The sequence below is a fragment of the Pan paniscus genome, chromosome 15, assembly GCF_029289425.2.
Source record: "Pan paniscus chromosome 15, NHGRI_mPanPan1-v2.0_pri, whole genome shotgun sequence".
Lineage (NCBI taxonomy): Eukaryota > Metazoa > Chordata > Mammalia > Primates > Hominidae > Pan > Pan paniscus.
The window spans coordinates 61080070-61105362 of NC_073264.2; the positions used below are offsets into that span (position 1 = coordinate 61080070).

Genomic DNA, 25293 nt, shown 5'->3' on the forward strand with positions numbered 1-25293 from the left:
CATAAATAGCTCTTATTATTTTGAGATATGTTCCAGCAATACCTAGTTTATTGAGAGTTTTTAACATGGAGGGCTGTTGAATTTTATCAAAGACCTTTTCTGCATCTATTGAGATAATCATGGTTTTTGTCATTGGTTGTGTTTATGTGATGGATTATGTGTATTGATTTGCTTATGTTGAACCAGCCTTGCATCCCAGGGATGAGCTGACTTGATCGTGGTGGATAAACTTTTTGATGTGCTGCTGGATTTGGTTTGCCAGTATTTTATTGAGGATTTTTGCATCAATGTTCATCAGGGTTATTGGCCTGATATTTTCTTTTTTTGTTGTGTCTCTGCCAGGTTTTGGTATCAGGATGATGCTGGCCTCATAAAATGAGTTAGGGAGGAGTCCCTCTTTTTCTATTGTTTGGAATAGTTTCAGAAGGAATGGTACCAGTTCCTCTTTGTACCTCTGATAGAATGTGGCTGTCAATCCATCAGGTCCTGGACTTCTTTTGATTGGTAGGATATTAATGACTGCCTCAATTTCAGAACTTGTTATTGGTCTTTTCATGGATTCAACTTCTTTCTGGTTTAGTCTTGGGAGGGTGTATGTGTCCAGGAATTTATCCATTTCTTCTAGATTTTCTAGTTTAGTTGTGTAAAGGTGTTTGTAGTATTCTCTGATGGTAGTTTGTATTTCTGTGGGATCAATGGTGATATCCCCTTTATCATTTTTATTGTGTCTATTTGATTCTTCTCTGTTTTCATCTTTATTAGTCTAGCTAGTGGTCCGTCTATGTTGTTGGTCTTTTCAAAAAACCAGCTCTGGGATTCACTGATTTTTTTGAAGGGTTTTTCATGTCTCTACCTCCTTCAGTTCTGCTCTGATCTTAGTTATTTGCCGTCTGCTAGCTTTTGAATTTGTTTGCTCTTGTTTCTATAGTTCTCTTAATTGTGATGTTAGGGTGTCGATTTTAGATCTTTCTAGCTTTCTGTTGTGAACATTTAGTGCTATAAATTTCCCTCTTAACACTGCTGTAGCTGTGTCCCAGAGATTCTGGTACGTTGTCTCTTTGTTCTCATTGGTTTCAAAGAACTTCTTTATTTCTGTCTTAATTTTGTTATTTTCCCAGTATTATTCAGGAGCAGGTTGTCAATTTCCATATTTTTGTGTGGGTTTTAAGTGAGTTACTTAATCCTGAGTTCTATTTTAATTGCACTGTGGTCTGAGGAACTGTTTGTTATGATTTCCATTCATTTGCATTTGCTCAGGAGTATTTTACTTCCAATTATGTGGTCGATTTTAGAATATGTGCTGTGTGTTGCTGACAAGAATATATATTCTTGATTTGGGGTGGAGAGTTCTGTAAATGCCTATTATGTCTGCTTGGTACAGAGCTAAGTTCAAGTCCTGAATATCCTTGTTAACTTCCTGTCTTGTTGATCTGTCTAATGTGACAGTGGGGTGTTAAGGTCTCCCACTATTATTGTGTGAGTGTCTAAGTCTCTTTGTAGATCTCTAAGATCTGATTTTATGAATCTGGGTGCTCCTGTATTGGATGCATATATATTTAGGACAGTTCGCTCTTCTTGTTGCATTGATCCCTTTACCATTATGTAATACCCTTCTTTGTCTTTTTTGATCTTTGTTGGTGTAAAGCCTCTTTTATCAGAGACTAGGATTGCAACTCCTGCTTCTTTTTCACTTTCCACTTGCTTGGTAAATATTCCTCCATCCCTTTATTTTGAGCCTATGTGTGTCTTTGCACGTGAGAGGGGTCTCCTGAATACAGCACAGCAATGGGTCTTTACTCTTTATCCAATTTGCCAGTCTGTGCCTTTTAATTGGGGCATTTAGCCCATTTACATTTAAGGTTAATATTGTTATGTGTGAATTTGATCCTGTCATGATGCTAGCTGGTTATTTTGCACATTAATTTATGCAGTTTCTTCATGGTGTCATTGGTCTTTATATTTTGTTATGTTTTTGCTGTGGATGGTACTGGTTTTTCCTTTCTCTATTTAGTGCTTCCTCTTGTAAGGCAGGCCTGGTGGTGACAAAATCCCTCAACGTTTGCTTGTCTGTAAAGGATTTTATTTCTCCTTCGCTTATGAAGCTTAGTTTGGCTGGATACAAAATTCTGAGTTGAAAATTCTTTTCTTTAAGAATGTTGAATATTGGCCCTCACTCTCTTCTGGCTTGTAGGGTTTCTGCAGAGAGACCAGCTGTTAGTCTGATGGGCTTCCCTTTGTAGGTAACCTGACCTTTCTCTCTGGCTGCCCTTAACATTTTTTCCTTTGTTTCAACCTTGGAGAATCTCACGATGTGTCTTGGGGTTGCTCTTCTCGAGGAGTATCTTAATGGTGTTCTCTGTATTTCCTGAATGTGAATATTGGCCTGTCTTGCTAGGGTGAGGAAGTTCTCCTGGATAATATCCTGAAGTGTGTTTTCCAACTTGGTTGCATTCTCCCCATCACTTTCAGGGACCCCAATCAACCAGAGATTTGGTATTTTCACATAGTCCCATATTTCTTGGAGGCTTTGTTCATTCCTTTTCATTCTTCTTGCTCTAATCTTGTCTTCACGCCTTATTTCAGTAAGTTGATATTCAATCTCTGATATCCTTTCTTCTGCTTGATAGATTTCAGCTCTGGATACTTGTGTATGCTTCATGAAGTTCTTATGCTGTGTTTTTCAGCTCCATCAGGTCATTTATGTTCTTCTCTAAACTGGTTATTCTAGTTAGCAGTTCCTGTAACCTTTTATCAATGTTCTTAGCTTCCTTGCTTTGGGTTAGAACTTGCTCCTTTAGCTCTGAGGAGTTTGTTATTACCCACCTTCTGAAGCCTACTTCTATTAATTCATCAGTCTCATTCTCTGTTCAGTTTTGTGCCGTTGCTGGAGAGGAGTTGCGATCATTTGGAGGAGAAGAGGCATTCTGGTTTTTGGAATTTTCAGCGTTTTTGTGCTGGTTTTTCCTCATCTTCATGGATTTATTTACCTTTGATCTTTGAGGCTGATGACCTTTGGATGGGGTTTTGTGTGGGGGTCCTTTATGTTCATCTTGATTTTGTTGCTTTCTGTTTGTTAGTTTTTCTTCTAACAGGCCCCTCTTCTGCAGGTCTGCTGCAGTTTGCTGGAGGTCAACTCCAGACCCTGTTCACTTGGGTATCAGCATTGGAGGCTGCAGAATAGCAAAGATTGCTGCCTGCTCCTTCCTCTGGAAGCTTCATCCTGAAGGAGCACTGGCCTGATGCCAACCAGAGCTCTCCTGTATGAGGTGTCTGTCGACCCCTGTTGGGGTGTGTCTCCCAGTCAGGAGGCACGGGGGTCAGGAACCCACTTGAGCAGGCAGTCTGTCCCTTAGCAGAGCTGGTGCACTGTGCTGGGCGAATCCCTCTTGTCAGGATTAGCTGCTCTCTTCAGAGCTGGCAGGCAGGAACGATTAAATCTGCTGCAGCTGTGCCCACAGCTACCCCTTCCACCGGGTGCTCTGTCCCAGGGAAGTGGGGGTTTTGTGTGTAAACCCCTTACTGGGGCTGTTACCTTTCCTTCAGAGATGCCCTGCCCAGTGAGGAGGAATCTAGAGAAGCAGTCTGACCACAGCCGCTTTGCCACCCAGCCCAGACCTCCCAACCTCCTTAGCACTGTCAGGGAAAAACCACCTACTAAAGCCTCAGTAATGGTGGACACCCCTGCCCCAACCAAACTCAATCGACCCAGGTCGACTTCAGACTGCTGTGCTGGCAGCGAGAATTTCAAGCTGGTGGTTCTTAGCTTGCTGGGCTCTGTGGGAGTGGGACCCGCTGAGCAAGACCACTTGGCTCCCTGGCTTCAGTCCGCTTTGCAGGGGAGTGAAAGGTTCTCTCTCGCTGGGGTTCCAGGTTACCCTAGGGTACGAAAAAATACTCCTGCAGCTAGCTCAGTGTCTGCCCAAACAGCCGCCCAGTTTTGTGCTTGAAACACAGAGCCCTGGTGGTATAGGCACACAAGGGAATCTCCTGATCTGCAGATTGCAAAAACGGTGGGAAAAGCATAGTAACCCTGCTGGGTAGCACAGTCCCTCACAGCTTACCTTGGCTGGGGGAGGGAGGTCCCTGCTCCTTGCACTTCCTGGGTGATGTGACACCCCACCCTGCTTCTGCTCACCCTCTGTGGGTTGGACCCACTGTCTAACCAGTCTCACTGAGACGAACAGGGTACCTCAGTTGGAAATGCAGTAATCACCCACCTTCTGCATTGGTCTCACTGGAAGCTTAAGACCAGAGATGTTTCTATTCAGCCATCTTGGCCCCTCCTCAGTACAATTTATCTTTAAATTACATAAGGCTGAGATTAGAGTTAGACAAAAGAGGTTCTTGCTGTGGGCCCAGAATTTAAGGGAGTACCCAAAAACCTTAAGTAATCAAGATAAATAATATTCAATGCAACATTTTTTAAATATCCAAATTAATGCAAAAAGTTCATTATGATAAATTTAAAAACCCCAAAATAACAAAATCTTAAGACCAGTGCTGTGCTGAGTCATGTAAGAGACTAAGACAAAAGGAAAAATGTGCACCCCTATATATATGCTTTTGTGTAATTTTAATAGTTATTTTTTTCCAGAACACCAAAGTGGTGAAAAATACTGAAAAATTGAAAAGCATGTGTGTTAAAAATTACATTATTTGAATTTTAAATATTTGTACTAAAATCAGTATTTATTTTAATTTTACTTTGGCTTTAATAGAGGCGAACTTATTAAAAATATTTGAAAATCTGTTGCTTTGCTTATTTTCAACTGGGAGACTGCCCTGTATGAAGTGGTTAAGGTCGGCACTTGGTCAAGAAAAACTGGCTGACTGAATTTGCACCCAGCTTGAAATCACATGTTTGGCATGTTTTTATGACATCTGGCCTGTTTATTACCTAGATTTCCACTTTGTTCATTTAAATTAGACATTTGTTTAATAGATCCCATTAAAACTTAACATCTGAATTCCGACTTTGCCTAGACCATGTTTTATTTTTATTTTGCTCTCTGACACATTGTTTTCCACAGTTGGAACGAGAACTGGCTGAACTCAAGGGCTCGGGCAAAGGGCACAGTGATGGATCCAATAACAGTAAAGTAACTGATCCTGAAACACTGAAGAGTTGTGAAACTGTCACTGAAGAACCAAGTCTTCAACAGAAGATATTGACCAAACTAAATGCCTTGAATGAAAGGGTAACATTCTGGAACAAAAAACTAGATGAGTATGTTTAATTAATTATCTAGTTGTTCTGATCTGAAACGGAGAGAATCAGAATGTTTTGGGCCATCAGTTGACCCTAGTTCCCTTCTTCAGGAGTATGAACAATTACAGTATGAAGTAAAGCATGAAATATATTCTTAGTACTAGTTCCTAGTACATATAAGCATCATGGGATAAAAGCTGGCTTACAGTTTTTTGCAGAGGCAGTTCTTAATTAGGAACAGTAAGCTTCCCCCCAGTGGCTTCCTGTCCTATCACTGCTCTAGTGTCTGCAAACTAAAAACAATGGAGCCTCTGCTGGTGGATAAACTCACCAAATAGATGAGACCTGGCAAAGCCCAAACACAGTAGAAACAAGTTCAGGCTCAGTTATCAATTAGAAATGTAAAGCAAGAAGGCTTAGCAAGGACTGTGAATTTTTTTATTTACTAAGGCACTAAGTGGATAAATTAGTGTGCCCTGTGATAATGCTAACAATAATAGTAACATATATTGGGTTTTTACTTTGTGCCAGACTCTTTGCTAAGATCTGTACATGTATTTTGTATGTAACTCTCAAAACAACCATTTTAGGAATAAGGACTATGAATATTGCCATTTTACTGAGAAAACTGAGGCATAAAAAGTCCAAGTGACATGTCTGAGATCTGAAAGCTGTAAGTGGTAGAGCAAGGATAGTCTTCTAGCCTTCACATATTCTGAGAGCAGCAAAATTAAAGGTGATTTTAATTGCCAAAAATAGAATGTCTTTGACATGGTTTAACTGTTAACACCAAGCTTTCTTTATCCATTGAAAGGAAGCCTTGTGTTTTAACATCAGTTAAAAAAAAATATATCATAAATTTTAATGTTGTGATTTTTAGATCATTCTAATAGCTGTATGTATTTTTCTCTCCAATAGAATTGAAGCAATTTATCATATTGAAGTAAAACAAAAGAAGAAAAGTCATGGCTTATTGATCCCACTTTTGTTAATTGAGTTAGAGACTGTGGGAAATTTCCATTTTGAAGAAGGCACTCGATCTGATGACTGGTAAATCTGTTAGAAATTTAGTATAGCTTTAAAAATAACTTAAGTACTTAGGATCATCAACCAGAATATCAACTTATAAAATCTTAAAATGTCCCATTTTTGAAACATTTCTCATGCAGAATATTCATCTATTGAAAATTGGCAGGCATCTATTGAAAACTGAAAATTACCTACTTTCCACCTATACATTTCTGTTTATGCCATTACCGTGAGCCAACCTTGAAGACATCCTAATGGTTTATCATTGCTCTTTACCCAATTTTTCTTAGCCCAAGAGCAGAATATAATTTAGAAAAAAAAGTTTATAACCAAGTTTTAATTTTTTAAATATGTTTATACTGTTTGTTTCCTGACTGGATATAGTGCATGATTCTGAATATTGGTTGAGAAACTGGAACAGAGCAGGAATGCCAAAGCAGGATTGGCAACAGCAGGTTGCCAACATGGGAGGAGACTGTCTAGCAAATCTTCTGTAGGTCTGTGGTCAGAGTGGAACCCACTGTTTAGAGATAGCTACAGTCAGGGTGCACACGAACACTACATGTTAGCATAAAGTATATGCTTATACCAGGAATTCAGGTCAAAAGCTTGTATCAACAAAAATGGAGAGACACCAGAATCAAGCAGAAAGCAGACAGCCAGGCTTTAGAACCAAGGCCTACTAGTAGATACTAGGAAGTGGTTGTGTTGCTTCAATTAGAGGGGCACAATTTCAAATTACCCTTAAAAAAAGTCTTGAAGAAAAAGATTGTTAAGTATCACTTTCACATTTCTGAGTCATTTTTTCAGAACTGAAGAGCCTGTGAAACAGAGAAAGATTGCTCTAGAGCCACACAATAGGAACTGGGTACATGGAAATACACCAGGAGACATGTCAAACTATAGAATGGACTTGGCACATAACCCTGGAGCATGATTTTACTTGAAGTCAATGTCAAAATAAATACTAATTTTTATAGTGTAGAATGTAAAACTTACACTAACTTTTTAGAAAAAAAAAACTGTTATTGTTATGGGTTACTTTAAACCAAGTCCCCTGATTTCTATTAGACATGGCTTTTTTCTCACCTCTGTGAGTAAAAGCTTCTCAAAGGTCTTGGGAGAACTCTGATGGAAAAGTGTAAGAAGCTCTTCGCAAGGGAAAAAGAGGCCTTTGAAAATACTTTCCTTTGTATTAGTACATCCATTTGCCCAGCAGTTACTACTGTTTGCTTAACCACATTTTTTGATTTTTATATACAAAGATATAAAAGGTGTTCATCCAGCTCCCATGTAAACAAGTAAAGGCCTTGATTTTTGAAGTGCAAAAACTGAATGGTGTGTCTCTACTGGGTGCACATTTATATTCACTCAACCTAAACAGGATTTTTTTTTTTTGAGATAGAGTCTCACTGTGTCCCCGAGACTGGAGTGCAGTGGCCCGATCTCAGCTTACTGCAACCTCTGCCTCCCAGGTTCAAGCGATTCTCCTGCCTCAGACTCCCGAGTAGCTGAGATTATAGGTGCATGCCACCACACCCACTAATTTTTGTATTTCTAGTGGAGACGGGGTTTTGCCATGTTGGCCAGGCTGGTCTCAAACTCCTGGCCTCAAGTGATCTTCCCACCTCGGCCTCCCAAAGTGCTGAGATCACAGGCATGAGCCACTGTGCCCAGCTCCAAACAGGATTTTTAAAAATTATTTGTTTCTTTTTAAATTATTGCAGAGGAAACTCTTTGCAACAAGTGGATTAGTGAAAAAAAAATGTAAAAGCAAAATGACCAAAAAGCCATTTAGATAACTATGTCAGCCTGATAGTAAATTAGATAGCTTTGATGGATTTTGATTAGCATTAACCTGTTTACTTGGTTTTAATAAGAGTAACCTTGATTTGTTTTAAGGAATATATCAAATATATGTTAGCAGAATTTAAAGTACTGTTTTTTAGTTTTAGCATACTGCAAGCTTGGCTACTTTTCCTCTGATCTTTTATGTATGTTAAGAAATAACTACTAAGTGCTTTAAATTGCTATGCTACATTTCTAGTTGTTTTATTTAAACACTGACTTCTCCTATTAATATTTTTAAGGCTAAGGATTCAGTATTTAAATAAAAAGTATTTCAGTAGAACTAGGACTGAAAGATTTTCTGTTAAAATTATCTTTATGTCTTTAACAACAACAAAACACTGCATGTTTCTAATTGTATGTCATTATCTCTTAGCTTCATTTCTTTTATGAAATAAAATTATTATATTTTCCAGTTTAAAAAAACTTATTTTATAGAGACATGCTAGTTGAGTGGATTGTTGCTACTATACCTTTATTATTATAGATTTGTATTATTTACCGATGTGTTGCCAATTGAGTTACCCATTGACATCATACAACATTTATCAAGTAGGGACTCCAAAGCATAAAAGATGCTGTCCTTGTGCCTGAGAAGCTGTCAACCTGGTCATAGATACAGTGTATTTACAACTAAAAAAAAAAAACACCTTTAAGATACCACAAAACAATATATAAGTGACTCTGTAAGTTCCTTTGGGGAAGATATGATGTTTTGTGTCTTATAAGACATAACATCTAGCATGGGACTGGATTAATAGCCCAGTACATATTTACTAGTTGAAGCTTCCATATCACTTTATAGATACACAACAGTTTTGCTTTGGTGTATATAATGACTTTCAGTAATTAATCTGCCTCTTTATAAAGATTTCATGCTATACTATCTCAAGGAGCTACCTAAGCAGAAACTTTCTGTTTTACAGGGCTTTGAAACTGTTGATTTAAGTCAGTAAGCCTGTAAAAGTATTTATTAAACCTTTATATAGGATTATAAAGTATATTTTAATAGATTACATTAAGCTTCAAACATTTAAAAACGTGTGTAGCCTACATTTGCTAAATGAGCACATTATTGTATATTAACAAAATGTGTAGGCATCTTTCTGTGTAACTGAATATATTAGTCATTGATATATATCATTGTGAATGTTTATACCTTCAAGTACCACTGAATGAATGAGGGTAAGGTACACAGTTCAGCTGACTCTAAAGGATTTGAACAGGAGTTATGATTAGTTTAGAGACCATACAGTGGAGAATATTGAATCCTCTACTGTAGGTGAAGAGTCTGAATGTAATTTGGAAGGTAACAAATGGCTGCAAAGGCTTTTATTTTGTTTTATTGGCAGACTCTTCACCTACAGCAAAGGATCAATGTTCTCCACTGTATAGTTTTAGACTATCATAACTTCTGTTCAACTCTTTTAAAGTCAGCTGAACTGTGTACCGCACTGCTCTTGAAGCAAACACAGTACTCCACCACATAAGTGGTTTTGTTTGTTCTGCTTCCTTCACCCAGAATGCTTTCGCATACCTCACACTTACTTCATCATTGCTCAGCTGCTGAATTCCTGGGCAACATAAAATCTCCATGAAAAAATCACACTTCATAGCTCCTGCCTTCCTGGGGGACCAGCCTAGGAGCTAGGTATTGTTTATTCATTCCTTCCACCCATTCATGAGATGCCTCAAGCCCAATATCCACTATATAGCAAAAACTTTATCTAAAACGCCTACAGCCCTAGTTTCTATCAGAGTGCAGAAAGCTTCCAGGACATGTTACTTAGGGGAAATTTGACAGATTTAGGCCCAGCAAATGATCCCTCTATAGGAGGGGCAGTAGCTTCCCCACCTCAGATGCTAATGTGGCTGTTTTGTAGGTACTCTAAACTGGTTAGCAGGCATCATGCTTGATTGCAACACTATTCATATCTGTCTCCTCTACCAGACTGCGAGCTCCTCTGGGATTAGTTTGGTTTAGGCAGCTCTCCTTTCAACTCTAAGGGAGAAGTAATTTATAAGATCCTGGCTGCATTGATTAAGTATTTGCTTCTGAGAAATATAGATGCCCTAAGTTAGGAGCTCAGCTATTAGGCTCAAGGAGAGACTACCCATCAGGAAGCTCACACCCATTTCAGACCCTGGTTGATTATGTAGGTGAGGACCTAGATCTTTCATTAAAGGCAAATGTATTCCTTATAAGACCATTTACTTCCTTCTCAAAATGATCCGTTTTTCAATCTCATCTTAATCTAGGTTCTGTGCTAGACAGGACCGGAATTTTATGCGTATGGCCAGGTGAGGGCCGCAGAGAGCAAACAAGCACTTCAGTGTTATTTTCACACAGCTGGCCCCTGCTCCTCCTCCTCCAATTTTCAGATCAAATATCTTAACGTCTCTGAAAGGTCGTCCCCAAGGCCCTATCTTAAGTAGGTCCCCTTTGCATTCCTTACCCCAAGCTTCTCTTCAGAGCCTTTTTCAGTTTAGAAATTTTATTTCTGGCTTTACTTGTTTAGGCTTCATTAGAGCAGACAATGCCTCTTTCACATCCGTATTCATTGTCAGTAAGTTATTTCAGTAGTCCAATGAGAGATCGTGGTGATTTGGATTAGGATGGTAACAGTGGTGATGATGAAACATGATCACATTCAGGATGGATTTTAGATGTAGAGCCAGGCGGACTTGCTAAAGAATTAGATACTGGGGCCGGGCGCGGTGGCTCACGCCTGTAATCCCAGCACTTTGGGAGGCCGAGGTGGGCGGATCACGAGGTCAGGAGATTGAGACCATCCTGGCTAACACGGTGAAACCCCGTCTGTATTAAAAACACAAAAAATTAGCCGGGCGTGATGGCGGGCGCCTGTAGTCCCAGCTACTCGGGAAGCTGAGGCAGGAGAATGGCGTGAACCCGGGAGGCGGAGGTTGCAGTGAGTGGAGATGGCGCCCCTGCACTCTAGCCTGAGCGACAGAGCGAGACTCCGTCTCAAAAAAAAAAAAAAAAAAAAGATACTGGTGAGGAAGAAAGGAGAGGATTATTCCTACGGTTTTGACTTAAGCTATCAGTTAAATGGTGGTGCCATATACTGAGATGGAAAATACTCAGAGGAGCAGGTTTGGGGTGCAGTGTTAGTTATGTTAGGTTGGAGTCACCTGTTTAACATGCAGATGGACATACCAAGTAGGTAGTTGGATATTCAAGTCTGGGTATAACCAGCTAAGTTGAGTAGAGATCAAGACTAGAAATAAAATGTTGTAATTTATCAGGATGTATATAAAGCCAAGGAACCACGTGAAATCATCTAGGGAGAGTGTTCATGGAAGCAAGAGGAAGGCCAAAGGCTGATCCCTGGGCAGTTCAACATCTAAAAGTCTGTCTGAGAAGACCCAGCAAAGAAAACTATGAAAGAGCAGCCAATAAGAGGAAGGCATATGAAGTTTCCCTGAAGCTAAGAAAGTGTTTCAGAAAGTGAAGATTGCTCAACCAACCTGTCTTCCAGGCAGAACAAATGTGCAATAAATGAATGAATAAACGGAGCCACTATATGATTACTGTATCTTTAGCAAAAAACACAAAATATGAGCTATAACTTTTATCACATGTAGTTTTCTGTTCTTAAACATTTTAAGGAAAATCTATTATTTTCTTCAAGTATATTCTGTATGTATTCCCACGTAGGTTTAATTTCTGCTATGAATTAATTCTGTCACGTTTTTGTGCCTGGGACTTCAGAACATACGGTATTACAGGAATAAAAGTAAAACGCATCATTAAAGTTAACAACCGTATTCTGAGACTAAAATTCGAAAAGAAATTTCAAAAGTTTTTGGAGAATGAAGATATGCATGATTCAGAGTAAGAAGCTGAATTCTTTATGGAACAACTTTACAAAAGTGTGACTGTATTTGTAAAATTTCTATTTTAAAAGTTTACAGCATTAAAAATATACATATACCTTGTTAGTAAATGTTTCCTTTTTATGCATCTCCCATGGCCAGGATGACCTCATAATTTATCCACATTGAGCCTGTTTTTGAGGTTGAAGGCAGGGGAGCTATTAATAATGACACTAGAACATTGCATGTCAATGACAAATATCCCTGGCAGGAAATATGGTTATCTTATCTATGGCTAAGCTTTTGTGAAATCAATCCTCAAACTTTTTCTGTTTCAATTATTCTTAAGGAGCTACCGAAGGATGCTGGAATGCCTTTTTTATGTTTTTGATCCTGAAGTTTCAGTGAAGAAAAAGCATCTTCTACAAATACTTGAAAAAGGATTCAAAGACAGTGAAACAAGCAAGGTAGCATAAAATGTCATTTAGAATAATGCTTTCTTCCTAGCAAGTGGAGCTCTGCCACTGGTTAAGCATGATTTCCCAATCCTTTTATCCATATTTATAGTAAACTTCTACTACTGTTTCACAAAAAGCTTAGTGTTATCATGGAAAGTATAGCATCTTTCCTCTTTGGATTATACCAAAGTAAGCCCATTAATTACTACTGCCTGACCCTACTTAATCTAACTTCTAGGCATCTTATTTTTATGTTGTGTTCCTTTTGTTGATGGTTTTGAAATCTGCTTTTTAAATTGGTTATAAATCTTTAATCTGTTGTAAACTCTCCAGAGTCTTCACCTTGAAGCAGTTCAGTCACTTAACTCCACTGTACTTTCTAGCTATTGCTTTCCTTTTACTGCTACCACTTCTTTATTCTCTACTTCACTATCCCCATCTTGCTGTTGATCTTGCTTTATCATTGGTCACTTCTGATGCCCCAAGTATCCAACCAATCTTTCTCAGACCTCCACCATCTTGACAAGGCAGCTGTAGCACACTGGTGTAGAGCAGCGCTTCCCAACCTTTTTCACATCATGACACATATAAAATGATAATATTCCTGCATTTGGATCCCAATTTCACTCCTCACCAGCTATGTGACTTCACCTCTCTGTTAATCTGTTTCTTCCTATCTGTAAAATGAAGATAATAATAATATCTATTTTGCAGAGTTGTTGTTAGGATTTAGTGAGATAATGCATTAAAAATTTCTTGGATATTGGTACACCAGTGTTCATGACATCACTATTCAAATAGCCAAAAAAACTAGAAACAATGCAAATATGCATCAACAGATGAATGGATAAACAAAAGTGGAATATACATACAATGGAATGCTATTCAGCCATAAAAAGAAATGAAATTCTGAAACTTCCTACAACATGGAAGAACCTTGGAAACATTATGCTAGAGAAATAATAAGCCAGACAAAAATGGAAAAATATTGTATGATTCCATGTATGTGAAGTACCTAGAATAGGAAAATTCAGAGAGAAAGTAGAATAGAGGTTACCAAAGGCTCTGGGAGAGGAGGAGGTAGGGAGTTACTGTTTAATGGGTACAGAGTTTCAGTTTGGAATAATGAAAAAGTTCTGGAAATGGATGGTGGCGATGGTTGCACAACAACGTGAATGTACCTAATGCCACTGAATTGTATGCTGGAAAATGGCTAAAATGGTACATTCTATCTTATGTATATTTTGCCACAATAAAAATATCACCTCCCCAAAAAAGCATTCCATCCACTCAATGGAGAATGGGGTTGGTGGGAGTAGAAGCAGATGACAAGGCACTATGTGGGGGAGCTATTGCAGCAGCTCAGGCCATAGAGGTTGGTACTGTCACTGCAGGGTGGTGGTGAGAGTGCCCTCATTGTACTTTATGGAGAAGTAAGAAGGAGGTGAGGAATTCAGGGTTTTACAAGGCAGAGTGAATTGCTCACATTCGGTCCAGAGAACTATGAACCATTATCGGGAGAGGGTAAGGGAAGGATGAGGCTAACACTTCTGTGTTTTCCACCTACCAGCCCCTGTGCTGAGTACTTTATCTTCTGCATCTCCTAAAAGAGATGAACCATCTCCTTTAATTCTCCAACAGCTCTCTGTGCTGAGTACTTTATCTTCTGCATCTCCTAAAAGAGATGAACCATCTCCTTTAATTCTCCCACAGCTCTCTGTGCTGCTCTGTCCAAAAGAGTAGCCACCACCCACATGTAACTATTAAGCATTTGAAATGTGGCTAGTCCAAATTGAGTATGCTGAAAGTTTAAAACAAGCACCAGTTTTTAAAGACTGAGTATGGAAAAAAAACACTATAATTTTTATATTAGGTACATGTTGACATGATAGTATTTTGGACGTATTAGATTAAATAAGATATTTTATTAAGATTTGCCAAAAAAAAATCTCTTGGACCAATGCCTGGCACCAAGAAAGTTTTTGATATTTTATTTTGATATTTTGATATTTTATTTTGAAAGTTTTAAATATTTTTATTTTTGAATTTTTACAATTGTCTGAAACATTTGACACTATTGATTGCCTTCTCCTTTTTGAAACTCTCCTTTGGCATCCATGATATTACCCTATTGTTATCCTCCTATTTTTCTGATTGTTATTCGCTTCCTTTTTGTTCCCCATTTTGCTTCTAAACATGAGAATACCACAGGTTAAAGTCTCCTGATCTTCCCTTTTTTCTTCACACACCATCAATTACTGTCATTGTTAAGATCCTAGAAATGGGAGAAACATCAGTGTGTAGCATGTAAAAGATCAGATGAGCTACATTTCTGTGCTATGATGTGTACATAATGGGTCAGGATAAATATTTATGTTCTGCATTGTTTAAGAGATGGGCTCTGTTTTAAAAGACAGCTGTGTAAACAGTTTAGAAAAGAGGTTTGGCTAAGGTTGGCAGTATCTGCAGGCAGAGGGCTGGCCGTAGTGGGGAAGAAGAAACTATTTGACTAGCAAACATATCTAAGGTTAAGTCCACTTTCTAGTTGGAAGAGGAAGGATCTCTTTCTATCACTTCAGGATGAAGTGTTCAGTAATAAGGGTGGGAGAGTATGTGAGTAAATCTGTTCACATAGCTTGAGTTCATTCCCTATCGAATATTGTTTGTAATCAAGGACTTGGTCAATAAACGCAAAGAGTATCACGTATTCACTTATGGTTTCTCCAAAATGTACATCTTCAGTTAGGCTATCTCTTCCTCTCTGCTCTGCCACCTACAGCTGCCATTCCTGCACAGTTAATATACTTTATTCTCTTATATAGTGTATCTAAAACCAGCCTTTTAAAACTGTAAGTTCAGGGTTACATGTGTAGGTTTGTTATTAGGTAAACTTGTGTCATGGGTGTATGTTGTACAGATTATTTTGTCACCCAGGTATTAAGCCTAGTACCCATTAGTTATTTTTGCAGCTCCTCTCCTTCTTCCCACCCCCTCCCTCCAGTAGGCCCCAATATGTGTTGTTCCTCTTTATGTGTTCATGTGTTCTCATCATTTAGCTCCCACTTATTAGTGAGAAAATGTAGTATTTTGGGTTTCTGTTCCTGTGTTAGTTTGCTAAGGACAATGGCTTCCAGCTCCATCCATGTTCCTGGAAAGGCTGCATAGTATTCCATGGTGTATATGTACCACATTTTCTTTATCCAGTCTGAGCATGTAGGTTGATTCTATGTCTTTGCTGTTGTGAATAGTTTGCAATGAACCTATGTATGCACGTGTCTTTATGATAGAACGATTTATATTCCTTTAGGTATATACCCAGTAATGGGATTTCTGGGTCAAATGGTAGTTCTGTTTTTAGGTCTTTGAGGAATCATCACACTGTTCTTCACAATGGTTGAACCAATTTACACTTCCATCAACAATGTATAAGCATTCCTTTTTCTCCACAACCTTGTCAGCCTCTGTTATTTTTTGACTTTTTAATAATAGCCATTCTGACTGGTATAAGATGGTGTCTCATTGTGGTTTTGATTTGCATTTCTCTAATGATCAGTGATGATGAGCTTTTTTTCTTATGCTTATCGGCCACATGTATGTCTTCTTTTGCAAAGTGTCTGTTCATATCCTTTGCCCACTTTTTAATGGGGTGATTTTTTTTTGTAAATGTGTTTAATTTCCTTATAGATCTGGATATTAGACCTTTGTTGGATGCACAGTTTGCAGAATTTTTCTCCCATTCTGTAGATTGTCTGTTTACTCTGTTGTTTCTTTTGCTATGCAGAAGCTCTTAAATTTACTTAGATCCCATTTGTCAATTTTTGCTTTTGTTGCAATTGCTTTCAACATCTTCATCATGTAGTATTTGCCCATTCCTACGTCCAGAATGGTATTGCCTATGTTGTGTTAGGGTTTCAATAGTTTTGGGTTTTACATTTAAGTCCTTACATTTAACTCCACCTTGAGTTGATTTTTCATATATGGTATAAGAAAGGGGCCCAGTTTCAATCTTCTGCATATGGCTAGTCAGTTATCCCAGCACCATTTATTGAATAGGTGTTCCTGTCCCCATTGCTTGTTTTTGTCAGCTTTGTTGAAAATGAAATGGTTGTAGGTGTGCAACCTTATTTCCAGGCTCTCTATTCTCTGTTCCATTGGTCTATGTGTCTGTTTTTGTGCCAGTACCATGCCGTTTTCTTACTGTAGACCTGTAGTGTAGTTTGAAGTTGGACAGTTTGATGCCTCCAGCATTATTCTTTTCGCTTAGGATTGGCTTGGCTATTTGGGCTCTCTTTTGGTTCCATTTGAGTTGTAAAATAGTTTTTTCTAGTTCCGTGAAGAATGTCACTGGTAGTTTGATAGGAATAGCATTGACTTTATAAATTGCTTTGGGCAGTATGGCCATTTTAACAATATTGATTCTTCCTGTCCATGAGCATGGAATGTTTTTCCATTTGTTTGTGTCATCTCTTATTTTAAAACCAGGCTTTAATCTTTTGCTCATAAGCAGCTCTCTCCTGGTCTTCTTTCCTGATTTCCATAACAATACTGTCATTTCCTTCACTGAACATGTTCAAAGCCTTGGAATTATGTTCAACCCTCCCTTTTCCATTATCCCCACGTCTAATCATTTTCCAGTGGCTCTTCATTTCTCTCCCTAATCCCATTGCCTGCCACCACTTTCAACCGTTAGAACTTTCCTTCTAATTTCTGCCATTGTTTCCCAATAGGCAACACTGCCCTTGGTCATGCCCTCTAGTTCTTCCATTTTTCACAGTACAAATTAATCTTTCTTAAAACATTATTTTCATAGTGCACATTGCACTGTGTCCATGATGAGAAACTTTCAGTAGCTTCGCATTACATATAATGATGATGTCCACATTCCTCTGCCTGGCATTGAAGGCCTCTGACAACCCTCACAATCTATCTTCAACCTAACTCCCTATTACCAAATATGCCAAGTGCCCCTAATGAAATATGTAGTCTACTTGTGATTCTCCTAAGTACAGCTCATACCTCCCTTTGATGAAATGCTGTTTTCCATTTTTTCCCTGTAACAGACTTACTGATCCTTTAAGTCCCAACTCAAGGGTTTCTTCCTTTGTGTGGCTTTTCCTGAATTTTCAAACAGTAGGTGCCCTTTTACCTAGTTTGCAGGTTAATCCAAAAAGTCAGTTAAAATGGAGAACTGTAAACAAATGATTTACTTAACAAATCCTTTAATATAACTTAAAATACAAATTTACATTCATGTGTCAATCTTCTGTGTAGGGCCAAAGCCTTTGACTATGAAATTGGAACTCTAAGTAGTCTTTCTTGTATCAGCCATAACCAGTTTCATATTAGTTTTGTTTTCCTTAAAGTTGAGCATGCACTTAAAGATTCTTGCAAAGTAACTCGAATGTAAAAATCCTTCTAGTTTGTCTGATTCCCCCCACCACCCCAAACTTTTGCATTTGCTTTATCTACACATGCCTTGCCAGAAGTTTTTAATGATTATCTTCTATTGAGTTTTACTAAATTTTCCAAAATTGTTCAAAGAAACAACTCCTCTTCTATTTTATAGCTTTAAATAATATGCATAATTTCATACAACTACAACTGGCATAAACAAGCTTGGGGAAAAAATTAACTGACTCTTGGTAAGCATACAACACAACTGGATACAGTAGAAGTACATCGATTTTTTAAAAGTTCCATTTTATCCCTGAACGGCCATCATAGTATGAGTTATATAGAAAACAGAAAATACTGGTTAATCCTGCAAATTGGTTAAGTGTTAGTTAAGTGGTGATCAACTGAAAATTTTTATTATAACACATTTGTTTTACTGAAATGTAACCATTTGTGTGCGTTTTTCTACTAGTTCTTAAGAGCAGGATCTGTATTTATAGAGTAGATTCTTAGTAGAAATCTAGTGAAGGAATTGATGTCAGATGGATGGATAGCAATCACACCTATTTGTATACCTTCATGTTTTCCTCCTCTTAAAATATAATTTCCTTTTAAATTTCTGATTATTTGAATTATGTCCAATCTTCAAAGCCTACCCATGATTTCATTGCCTCTATAAACTCCTTCCTAATCCCTTCAGTTAAAAAGTATATCTTATTTGACACATCTTGTGGTGCCTTGTATTTTTTAAATTATCATGTATAGTTTCTATATTTGCCTTTCTTAACTGAGGACCACGACTACACTGTAGCCTTACAATGCCCTGCACGTGGGTTATATCGAATGGATATTTAGTGATGTTCATTGAAAGTCTAAAAAGGTTACTTACTGGGGTGTGGAATTTGTGGTTGGATAAGCCCTATTAGAGTATACTCACCCATCAGTATCTCTGGGGGATTGGTTCCAGGACTCACGCAGATACCAAAATCTGTGAATACACAAGTCCATTATATAAAATGGTGCAGTATTTGCATATAACCTACACATATCCTCTTGTGTACTCTAAAACTCCTCTAGACTACTTACAATGCAATGTAAATACTATTTAAATAGTTGTTATACTGCATTGTTTGCTATTTGTATTATTTTGTATTGCATTTTTTTCCTGAATATTTTCAATCCATGGTTGGTTGAATCCTCAGATGTGGGAACTGTGGATGTGGAGGGCTGACTGTATTTATTTTTTCAGAATGTCTTTGGATTGCAGATTTCAATTAAAAAAATAAGTAATTTGGCATTTACAGATAAGACATAATTCTAAATAATTTGGCTATTAATGTTAAACAAATAGTAATTTCAAACCTTTGAGATTGTGACAAGGACAAATACACCTGAGTTCAAATCATGACTTTGCCAATTACTAGTTCTGTCCTTGGACAGATCGTATAATCTCTTTTAGCTCTAGTTTTCTTACTACTGAAATCTAAAAATAGAGATTTTTGGTTTTTAGAGCTGTTTTCACAGCAAGCAAGTAATGTGAACATTACTGATAGAATACTTTCAAGAAATAAAGTTAGTCACAATACAAACTAGGATTTCCATGGGTTAGCACATGAAAAGTGTTTTGTTTCTAGAAAACAATGTAGATTATTAGCCCCAAAAATTATAGTATAAACAAGAATCTTCACTGATATAATACCTCTTTCCATTAGATTTTCTTTTTGGAGTTAGCAAGATTACTAGTGGAGTACTCATTGAAAGCTATTGCTCCTGCTCCACATAGTTTTATCAGTCTTGACTGTGGCTGCTTTTCCAGGAACAATTTTTGTTCTGCATCACCTTTTATTAACCTATTTGCATATAAATTTAAGATAAATAAACGGTTTTGCCAAATGAAGTTGCACCTGAAGGTTATCTACTTATTTTCAGTGAGTCTGGCCTGCAGATTTCTTTGACCAGACACATAAAAATAAAATAATAAACCCTCTGTATTGAAGTCGAAGTATTGTCAATTTTATAAAAATACTCAGACTTTGTTTTTTCTTTGCAGCTGCCTCTCAAAAAAGAAGCCATCATTCTTTCTAACAGTCTAAGTATAAGTGAGTGTCCCAGAATTGAATTTTTACAGCAAAAGCACAAAGATGAGAAGAAAAACTCTCTTAAGCATGAGCTCTTCAGACATGGTAAATACAAATATGCCATGTTTCTGAACTTTTAAGTTCTGTCTTCAAATTCATTAATTATTTTCATATCATTTCTGATACTTGGTTTTATCAACCAAGGAGATGTTCTTCAAACCATTTTATTTCATATTTACCAATGTAGTAATACATGACTTTCTCATCATTAATTTAGCCACACTTTTAACAGATACTTACTGAGTGATTATTATGTCAGCATTAAGAGGAACATTTGTTACTCAGATATTTAATTCAACTTTTCAGGGACATTTTTCACAGTCTGCTTTTGTTCATTATGTTGTGTCACATATATATATATGTGTCACAGCATATATATATATATGCTGAACTAAACTATGTGTGTGTATGTAGTATATATATATATATACACACATATATATATGTGTGTGTGTATATATATATATATATACTACCTACACACACACCAAATTCACAGGAAATAGAAAAGAATTTGGCCCATATATGTGATAATTATATAATAATTATATAAAGTACTCCGGAAGATAGGCCTTGTTTGTCCTGAATCATCATAATTTAAGATGATAAGAAAACCTGGGTTTAAGTTAAAATTAGCTAAAGACAAATTGGAAAGTGTATGGATTGCTTTATAACTTGTCTTATATAAGATAATTTTTTGATAATTCATTCATAGTTACCAGTACTTCATTTGCAGCTTGAATATGTAGAAATATAAGTACACAAACCAATTTATAGGACACTTCTGGGAGAGACTCCCTGGTACCCATGGACTGGGGAAAAAGACTATAGCTCATCATGTCCTTCTTGCCTCACCCTCTTCCACTATACATTCTTTAGTTCCACAAGTATTTTCTGAATGCTTATGTGTGTTAGGCACTGGAAGGGGTACAGTCTATGCAAACTAGACAGTTTCATCTTTATGGTGCTTATAAATATTAATAATCACATAAATAAATATAAAATCATAGTTATCATATAGGAGCTATAAACATGAAGTATTAATGCGTAGTACCAAAGAATGTATAATATGGAGAATAGATCAGGTCAGGGAGTAAGGAACACCTATTCTTTAGTCTCAACCATCCGACCTACCAAAGCAGGGTCTCCAACCCCTGCCCACAGACTGGTTGCAGTTTGTGGCCTGTTAGGAACCTGGCCACACAGCAGGAGGTGAGCAGGGGGCAAGTGAGCAAAGCTTCATCTGTATTTGCAGCCACTCCCCATCATTTGCATTACCGCATGAGCTCCGCCTCCTGTCACATCAGTGGCAGCATTCGATTCTTATAGGGGCGCAAACCCTATTGTGAACCGCACATGCGAGGGATCTGGGTTGTGCGCTCCTTATGAGAACCTAATGCCTGATGATATGTCACTTGTCTCCCAACACCCCCAGATGGGACCATCTAGATGCAGGAAAACACACTCAGGGCTCCCACTGATTCTACATTATGGTGAGTTATATAATTATTTCATTGTATGTTACAATGTAATAATAATAGAAATAAAGTACACAATAAATATAATACACTTGAATCATCCTGAAACCATCCTCCCATCCCCAGTCTGGGGGAAAATTGTCTTCCATGAAACCAGTCCCTGGTGCCAAAAAGGTTGGAGACCACTGTACTAAAGATTGGGTAGTCAGAAATTGGGTTAACTTAATTCTATAAGAATGACATTCTAGGTTCCAGATTGCTAAGATGAATCATTCTGAACTAAACGATACGTGTTTTGCAGTTTTTTATCCAGTTAATAATAATTATAAAATTAAGCAGGTTATTGAGTCTAGAAAGAACTCCTTAACTCCTTACTTGAAAAAACCTTTTATTCTTTATCATTCTTCTCCATTTTCATATTAAGAAATGCCTCACAATGTTCTGCTAGATCCTTCTGGAATGTTTTCCAAAACAATTAGGTTCTCCTAATTTACATTTTATATCTCGTACACAGTAAAAACAAACAAAATTCATTTGAACATTTTATGTATTATGATTATAAATTACGTTTTTAGTTTCTTGACTTTAGGATTTAATGAATCCCAAGGATCCTTAAGAATCTAAAGGAAAATGAAATGTCTATTCATTAAGTAGACATATATTGAGTGCCTCCTACCATCTAAGCTATGTGCTAGGTGCTACTGAACTTTTACCCAGTTAACAACAACCAAAATTTATTTTTAACTACTTAAAAAACCTTGCCGAATTGATGTGTTCTTTCCTTCTCCCTCTTCTGTAAAGCTTTGCTTGATATAATCACACAACACCTCTTTTATAATTATTTCATGTATTCAACAAATATTTGTTGAGCATCTATTTTGGATTGAGCAATGTGCTATGCGCTGTACAGTAGCAAACAAGAGAGCCAGCATCTCTGCCTTTACAGAACATACAGTTTAGTCTTGGGCCAATAAAGAAGGTTATGTTGGAAAATTATTAAAGTTAATTAGTCTTAAGAATTACTTCTGTTTTTTTATATTTAGGCATCCTCCTCATTACAAAAGTTTTCCTTGGCCAGAGTGTCCAGGCCCATGAAAAAGAATCCATCAGTCAATCCAACTATCCAATGGTTAATTCAGTGTTCATTCCTCGGAAATATTTACTAAGTATGTCTGTCATAAAGATTAATGTGGTTTTATCTCTCTGAATGAAAAATGTTTGTGTTTAATATGGATACTCACAATTTTATTTCTACTTAACAAAGTGTGTAGAATTTTCTACAAAAATCTGTTACTAGCCACTAATAATTTTTATATTCCCTACCTCAAAGACATTTATATATGGGTGTGGGTAGATAATCTGGCAAATTTTAATGTAATTATGTATTTGTGTGTGTGTGTGTGTGTGTTCATTTGCAAAGAATTAAAAAACCACCCAACTTTTAACAAGAATTTTAGAGAAATACGTTTGTCAAAATTGCATGGCCACACATTGAATAGAAAAGTGAAAAAGTATGAAAAGGAAAAGGATATGAATAAAATTAAGCACTACTAGTCTATGTAGTGAAAGGATTTATATAATTAAAAAGTATTTATATAATTAAAAAGCTGGAGTGGAAAGGATGAGAGAAAAAATCCTCAATAATATAACTGTTGCAACTTACTGAGTTTGTTATTTATTAAAAAATGAAAGAAAAAATCTTCAATAATATAACTGTTGCAACTTATCGAGTTTGTTATTTATTAAACTATGTAAGAATGAAAAAGTATGTTTCAATTTGAGGAAATGTGTTTGCTTTGCTTGTTTTTGTTTTTACTCTAGATTCTGTCATGGGACAAAGAAACTGTGATTGCAGTGTTCGGCAGTGCAAGTGGTTTGTCTTTGATCATGACCTTGTTTTGCCGGAATATGTTGTTGAATTTGAGTATATTACAATGGTATGAATTGTTACATATTCTTAAAGACTAATTCTAATTCCTTAAATGGGAACAAAGTAGTAATTTGAAGTCGAATAATGCTATGTCAAGTTTATATTATGTGCATGTGTGTATAATTGTTATTTTGTGAATAACTTAATTTTCAAAACAAGTCAACTAATATGTTTTAGGCAGATAATCAAATGATTAATATATGGCTGTACTCCCACTGGAAAAGATTCAGTCTACTTTGAAGATTCAAAATATATTGAAACTACATTGAAGAATAAACATGAAAATGTGCCCTCACTTTAACCTCACTGCCATTCTCTTTCACCAGGGAATCCACTGTTAACAGTTTTATGGGTTTGCTTTCAATCCTTTTTCTACGCATTTACATATATAATAACAGATACCATTTGACATAGTAGAAACAAGGTCTAAGTATTCTGTGATTTTTTTGCCTTTAACAATATGTTTTGAACATATTTCACTTTAGTACATATAGATGGGTATTTCATTATTTTGGTGGCTGCATATTATTCAGTAATACTAATTTATTCAACTATTCTCCTGTTGATATACTGTGTCCATATTTATTATTTAAAATAATATTTCAGTGAACATCATTGTAGATGTATCTTATACAAATATGGAAGTTTCTCTACAGGATAGATTTGTAGAAAACTTGGGAGTCAAAGGATATATGCATCTTAAATTTTGTTAGATTTTGCCAAATTCTCTCCACAAAGACTTGACTGTTTTACAAATTTCCAAGTGTGTGTGACAGTGCATGTCTCATTACATTTGCCAACACAAGATGTTATCAGTCTCTTTTGGCCACTATGGTGGGCAAAAAACAATATATTTTATTCTTTCATATGCTTAAAATTATTTAGAGTTGTACGAACCAACTGTTATATCTTTTGACCATTTTCTATTAAACTCTGTCTTTCTTGTATTAATTGGGAAAATCCTTACATACATTCTGGATTTTAGTACTTTATCTTAGCCCAGGCATGGTGGCTCATGCCTGTAATCCCAGGAGTTCAAGGTGAGAGGATTGCTTGAGCCCAGGAGTTTGAGACCAGCCTGGGCAACATAGTGAGATCTTGTCTCTACAAAAAATTTTAAAAATTAAAAAAATTAAAAATCATTTATCTTATATATGTTGCAAATATTTTCTGTCACTTGCCTTTTAATTTTAATTGTAAGAAAAACTCGGCCAGGCGCGGTGGCTCACGCCTGTAATCCCAGCACTTTGGGAGGCCAAGGCGGGCGGATCATGAGGTCAGGGGATCGAGACCATCCTGGCTAACCATCCCCGTCTCTACTAAAAATACAAAAAATTAGCCGGCCGTGGTGGCGGGCGCCTGTAGTCCCAGCTACTCGGGAGGCTGAGGCAAGAGAATGGCGTGAACCCGGGACGCAGAGCTTGCAGTGAGTAGAGATCACGCCACGGCATTCCAGCCTGGGCGACAGAGCGAGACTCCGTCTCAAAAAAAAAAAAAAAAAAAGAAAAGAAAAGAAAAGAAAAACTCATCATTTTGTTCATGTCCTTTGTAGGGACATGGATGAAATTGGAAATCATCATTCTCAGTAAACTATCGCAAGGACAAAAAACCAAACACCGCATGTTCTCACTCATAGGTGGGAATTGAACAATGAGAACACATGGACACAGGAAGGGGAATATCACACTCTGGGGACTGTTGTGGGGTGGGGGGAGGGGGAAGGGATAGCATTAGGAGATATACCTAATGCTAAATGACGAGTTAATGGGTGCAGCACACCAGCATGGCACATGTATACATATGTAACTAACCTGCACATTGTGCACATGTACCCTAATACTTAAAGTATAATAATAATAAAATTAAAAAAAAGAAAAACTCATCATTTTAATTTGTAATTCACAAGTTAATTTTTAAGAGGTCAGCTCTCTCAATCTTATCCTGTATGGATTCTGAATTTTATGTCTTATGT

The 25293-nt window shown here is 37.0% G+C and overlaps 1 protein-coding gene across 4 annotated transcripts in view; it reads left to right on the forward strand.

Moving 5' to 3' along the window:
• LRRC9 (leucine rich repeat containing 9) overlaps nucleotides 1–25293 on the forward strand; it is a 151214-nt gene that overhangs the window by 28959 nt on the left and 96962 nt on the right. For 2 of the 4 annotated variants that reach the window (XM_055097651.2, XM_034937640.4), the window contains exons 9-15: nucleotides 5031–5227; nucleotides 6128–6259; nucleotides 11766–11942; nucleotides 12273–12390; nucleotides 19826–19958; nucleotides 22435–22557; nucleotides 23213–23328. In XM_055097651.2, the coding sequence (XP_054953626.1) occupies nucleotides 5031–5227; nucleotides 6128–6259; nucleotides 11766–11942; nucleotides 12273–12390; nucleotides 19826–19958; nucleotides 22435–22557; nucleotides 23213–23328 (996 nt within the window). The remainder of the gene's footprint in view (nucleotides 1–5030; nucleotides 5228–6127; nucleotides 6260–11765; nucleotides 11943–12272; nucleotides 12391–19825; nucleotides 19959–22434; nucleotides 22558–23212; nucleotides 23329–25293) is intronic. The other 2 variants (XM_055097652.1, XM_055097653.1) reach the window with 1 other exon arrangement.